Here is a 6000-nt window from a genome sequence, read left to right on the forward strand (position 1 = left end):
TCTTTTGCACTTCATTGTTCTTTTGTAAAGCTGACTTCCGTTCGGTAAATTTAACCTCAGAAGTGATTGAGGTGAGATTGTGAGGGTAACCTCTAGCGCGAAGGCGGTTTTTGAAGTTAGAGATGTTTTCATAGAAGGATTTAGCTGAGGAGTCAGTTCTGACCCCGTGAGGGTTACAGGAAGAGAAATGCGTGTATTGAAAAGTCTCTGTAGGTTTAAAATGTGTGCGGATGTCAAGGATTCCTCGGTTGTGAAATCTCCTTTCCCAGTATTGACTCGAGATTGAAACAAGTTTTGTTTTTTTCCGGCCCCCTGAGGTCATCAACTTTCGCCCAAAATCATTGTTAGAGAAAACTTTCGTACAAAGTAAACAAATTTGATCCTTCGATGATGGAGATAAACACGCACGTTCAATAGATTTAGTCGGAGTCGAAACAGCACATTCCGCCATTGAAGTCAAGGACTCGCGAATGAAACCTGAAACCCCAAATGCGAGTCACGCCAATCCCCATTTTTGGCGCGAAATGCAAATGGCAACCCATCAAGTGAGACATGTCGACCTCTCGCGACTTCGTCGCTCGCGGTCGGCCGCTTCACGGCCAAAAAGGCTCGCTCCGCTCGCCAAGAGGTCGACTTGTAGCAAGTGTAAGCAAATGTTTGAAGCAACTGGTATGGAGTACTGAAGTGTGACGTCATAAAAAGTTAAATTTGTGAAATTCTGGGATTTGTCAGGATATTCTGAAAGAACAACATCCAAGAGGCCTACTTTCAAAAAACTAGCCTTGTGGGGCAAATTGTCTCTGTGATACTGGCCAAGTTATGCTCTGATGACTCCCTACAAATCCTTCTAAATTTGACTTGGGTCTAAACGTTTCGGTTCTTATATGCGGGTTTTACTTTAACAATAGAGTATGACTGGATTCATGACCGTCATGGAGATGTGTTCGTTAGTTAATAGGAAGCTTAAACAACGAAGACGGCAACGGCAACAAAAACGGCACCCAAAAAGTGAATTTGCGCTGTTTCTGTTTCAAACTTCATTGCTCTTATTGCAACTCTCAATTTGCCAAATGTTGGCGATTTTTTTCAAGAGTTGAATTCTAAAGGACTGAATCTAAGTTCACAAAAAGAAAAAGAAAATCGTTGTCATGTGCTCCCGTCCTCCACAAAACGTGAAATCAGGACGTTTAAGGTCGTAGGTGCAGTGACGGCGAAGAAATGTACAAAAAGGCATGAGGCACGTGCAAAGTTGTTGTTTTGCTGATCTAAACCTATTGCGTTTTTGCCATTCTTGTTGCCGTCGCCGTCGTAGTTGTTTAAGCTCCCAAGTGTCTGAATGTGCTTCCGAATTGGATCACATTTAACAGTGGGATTAAAAAGAGATGTGTCTGATATTTCAACATTGCGTACCTGCACTTGACTGAGATTACTGACGTGTGTTCCACAACACATATTCCTGTCGATCCCTGAGATGTTAAAAAAGGAACAAAACACAACAATTTTCTTCACTCTTAATAATTCACTCGAGTTTTCAAATGTGACTATTAATCTCTTTGGGGGGCTATGAGGGAAGGGAAGAAAGGTATCTGGCCTGTCACTCCTCAGTTTCGGACAGTAATGACGTCATTGCCAAATTTCATCTTTGGTCAATCATTATTTTGCATCGACCTTTTCGATGACGAAATTAAAATTCCTCAGATGTGACGACACCTCTCTCCTTTTTTCTCCCCACCCCCACCCCCAGATAATTTAACGACAGGCAAAAACGGGGGGGAGGGTGCGGTGGATATAGGACTGTGAAACAGACCTGGAATTTCAATAACTCGCACTGGACCCTCATGGTCATCAGGCAGCCCTCTTGTTGTTGCCTGAAAGAAAAGATAAAAGATCAATTACACAAATGTATAGCTGTTTGCTGCTTAGCGCTGGTAGGCACATATCACTACTGATATGTGTTTCCTGGGTAGGGGAACACATATCACTAGTGGTATGTGTTTCCCAGGTAGGAGAACACACATCACCAGTGATATGTGTTTCCCGCGTAGGAGAACATATCACTAGTGATATATTTCCCAGGTAGGGGAACACATAGTGATATGTGTTTCCGTGTAGAGGAAACGCATTTCCCTTGGGGTATGTGTTAGAGGGGACACATTACTACGACGTCACAGTAATAAGTGTTCATATGTGTTCCCCCTAACACAAATGGCTAGTGAAATGAGTTTTCCCCACCCAGGAATAATTCCTAACAATAATTATAACTGTGTTCCTCTACCTGGGATACACATATCACTAGTGTTCTTCTACCCGGGAAACACATTCCACTACTGATCTGTGTTCCCTTACCTAGGAACACATATTTCTAGTGATATGTGTTCCTCTACCTGGGAAACACATATCCCTAGTGAAATGTGTTTCCCCCACCCGGGAACACATATTCCCAGTAACATGTGTTCCCCTACGGTGATACCGTACGATAACTATCCGTACTCTACCATAAATACCCATACTCTACTATACATATCCATACTTTCCCTGTTTATGCAAACTTACATTCCGTAGCTCAGGACAAGCTGCACTGGGGTGCACATGAACATTAACAGGTGTGTTGTCCCTTATGATCTGATTAGCTGTCTGTTCTATCCACTCCATCTCTTCTGCACTCAGCTTTTTGCATTTAAGTTCTATATGAGAACGCAATTTTCCCAGTTCCCTATAAAATAAATAATATGTTAATTGCTGCCGCACAGGGCGGCTACCTATTTGTGACATGAGATCTTGACTTAGCAGTTATCTGTCTACATGTTTGGATGTTTCTTATACATTTTCTACTTACATAACTGACTGTAGGCTTTTAAAGTCAATTTCAAACCTTTACTTTTTCAAATACAGAATAAAAAACAGCTTTTGTTGTATTGTGAGGATCTTATATAACGAAAAGAAAATTAAGTGGTCGCTAGAGGGTACGAAATTTTTCTTCAACTTTTAAAAAATATTTTATGAGTGAGCACAGCGCCCATGTAACATCATCTATGTAACCCACTGTAATCCCTTGTAATCACTAATACCCCCCTGTAACCCTTGTAGCAACCTCCCGTAACCCATTGTAACCTCCTGTATTTCTTGTCACCCAGTGTAACCTGAGATCACCCTAGTGATATGTGCTTGGAAAAGTCTTTTTTTTTTTCAAAGTGTCAATAAGCATGTCACTGTGCACCAGGTGTGTTCGAGCTATGAAATCATCTTCTATCACACCTCATTTGAAAAAAAATACAGGTCCGAGACATCCTTAACCTTCCCCGCACAGGGGGTAACAAGGGGCAACAAGGGGAACCAGGGGTAACAAGGAGGAACAAAAAGTAACAAGGGGAAACAAGGGCTAACAAAAACGCAAAAGAGGGAACAAGGGGTAACAAGGGGTTACGGAGGGTTACAAGGGGTGACAAAGGGTTACAAGTGTTACAGAGGTGACAAGGGGTTACAGGGGGTTACAAGGGGTTACAGGGGGTTAAAAGGGGTTACAAGGGGTTACAGGGGGTGACAAAGGGTTACAAAAGGTAACAAGGGTAACGGGAAGAAACAAGGGGAAACAAGGGGTTGCAAGGGGTAAAAAGCAGTAACAAGGGATACCAAGGGGTAACAAGGGTAACAAGGGGTGACAGGGGGTAACAAAGGGTAACAAGGGGTAAGAAGAGGAAACAAAGGGAAACACGAGGTAACAAAGGGTAACAAGAGGTAACTAGGAGTAACAAGGAGAACAAGTAGTAACAAGGGGGAACAAGGGGTCACAAAGGCAACAACGGGTAGCAAGGGGCTACAAGTGGTTACAGGTGGTTACAACGGGTAACAAATATGTCTCTGTAGGCGCTCTGATTATAATAAAGCAGCTATCCTATCCTATACAAGGAGTTACAAGGGGTTACGAGGGGTACAGGAGGTTATAAGGGGTTCCAAGGGATTACAGGGGGTGACAAGGGAAAAAGGGAGATATAGGGGGTTACAAGGGGTTACAAGGGGTTACAAAGGGTTAAAAGGGTTACAAGGGGTTACAGGGGGTTACAAAGGATTATAGAAACTTTTTTCTAACTAGAACGTTCCCAGATACATTTTCCTGGTCTATTTTGCATAAACATTAAAGTTCAAGAAATCTCAATTTTTGACCAAAACGATGGACTTACCCCTTTGGAAAGATTCTAATTTTACGTTTTTCGTACACGGTTGTTTTTATAGTCTTTAAAGGCTTCTTTTTTATGTAGAACGTCAGCAAACACTTTTTCTCGATCTATTTTTGATAAACACAAAACATGAAAAAACTTCAACTTTTTGACCAAAATCATGGACTATCCCCTTTGCAAAAATGCCAATTTTGCCTTCTTTTTAAATCCATGTTTATATTGTCTACAAAGGCTTGTTTTCTAACCAGAACGTCATCAAATACTTTTTGTGGGTGTATTTTGCATAAAACCAAACGTTGACAAAATTTCAAATTTTTGACCAAAACCATGGACTAACGCCTGTGCAAAAATGCCAATTTTGTGGGTTTTTGAACCCGATGTTTTTGTTGTTCAGACAGGCTTGCTTGCTAGATAAAACGTAAAAAATCGTTTTTTATCGATTTATTTTCACGATTTATGACATGGGAATACAGGGGGTTACAAAGGGTTACAGGGAGTTACAAGGGGTTACAAGGGGTTACAGGAGGTTACAAGGGCTTACAAGGGGTGACAGGGGGTGACAGGGGGTGACAAGGGGTTACAGGGGGTTACAAAGGATTATAGAAACTTTTTTCTAACTAGAACGTTCCCAGATACTTTTTCTTGGTCTATTTTGCATAAAAATCAAAGTTGAAGAAATCTCAAATTTTTGACCAAAACGATGGACTAACCCCTTTGGAAAAATTCTAATTTTACGTTTTTCGTACACGGTTGTTTTTATAGTCTTTAAGGGCTTCTTTTTTATCTAGAACGTCAGCAAACACTTTTTCTCGATCTATTTTTGATAAACACAAAATATGAAAAAACTTCCAACTTGCATAAAAATCAAAGTTGAAGAAATCTCAAATTTTTGACCAAAGCCATGGACTAACCCCTTTGGAAAAATTCTAATTTTACGTTTTTCGTACACGGTTGTTTTTATAGTCTTTAAGGCTTCTTTTTTATCTAGAACGTCAGCAAACACTTTTTCTCGATCTATTTTTGATAAACACAAAACAGGAAAAAACTTTAACTTTTTGACCAAAATCATGGACTATCCCCTTTGCAAAAATGCCAATTTTTGCAAATACTTTTTCTGGGTGTATTTTGCATAAAACCAAACGTTGACAAAATTTCAAATTTTTGACCAAAACCATCGACTAACGCCTTTGCAAAAATGCCAATTTTGTGGGTTTTTGAAACCGATGTTTTTGTTGTTCAGAAAGCCTTGTTTGCTAAAAAAAACGTCGAAAATCGTTTTCTCCACGATTTATTTTCACGATTTATGACATGGGAATACAGGGGGTTACAAGGGGTTAAAGGGGGTTACAAGGGGTTACAAGGAGTTACAGGGGGTTACAACGGGTTACAACGGGTTACAAAGGGTTACAAGGGGTGACAGGGGGTGACAAGACGTTACAGGGGGTTACAAAGGATTATAGAAACTTTTTCTAACTAGAACGTTCCCAGATACTTTTTCTTGGTCTATTTTGCATAAAAATCAAAGTTGAAGAAATCTCAAATTTTTGACCAAAGCCATGGACTAACCCCTTTGGAAAAATTCTAATTTTACGTTTTTCGTACACGGTTGTTTTTATAGTCTTTAAAGGCTTCTTTTTTATCTAGAACGTCAGCAAACACTTTTTCTCGATCTATTTTTGATAAACACAAAACATGAAAAAACTTCAACTTTTTGACCAAAATCATGGACTACCCCTTTGCAAAAATGCCAATTTTGCCTTCTTTTTAAATCCATGTTTATATTGTCTACAAAGGCTTGTTTTCTAACGAGAACGTCACCAAATAC

At 40.1% G+C, this 6000-nt stretch overlaps 1 protein-coding gene across 1 annotated transcript in view; it reads right to left on the minus strand.

The window, feature by feature from the left end:
• Positions 1-6000, minus strand: part of LOC140930200 (alanyl-tRNA editing protein Aarsd1-like) — a 49037-nt gene that overhangs the window by 5366 nt on the left and 37671 nt on the right. The window contains exons 5-7 of the mRNA XM_073379862.1: positions 2554-2713; positions 1808-1868; positions 1411-1466 (exon numbers count right to left, since the gene is read on the minus strand). Coding sequence (XP_073235963.1) covers positions 1411-1466; positions 1808-1868; positions 2554-2713 — 277 coding nt within the window. The remainder of the gene's footprint in view (positions 1-1410; positions 1467-1807; positions 1869-2553; positions 2714-6000) is intronic.

The sequence above is a fragment of the Porites lutea genome, chromosome 3, assembly GCF_958299795.1.
Source record: "Porites lutea chromosome 3, jaPorLute2.1, whole genome shotgun sequence".
Taxonomy (NCBI): Eukaryota; Metazoa; Cnidaria; class Anthozoa; order Scleractinia; family Poritidae; genus Porites; species Porites lutea.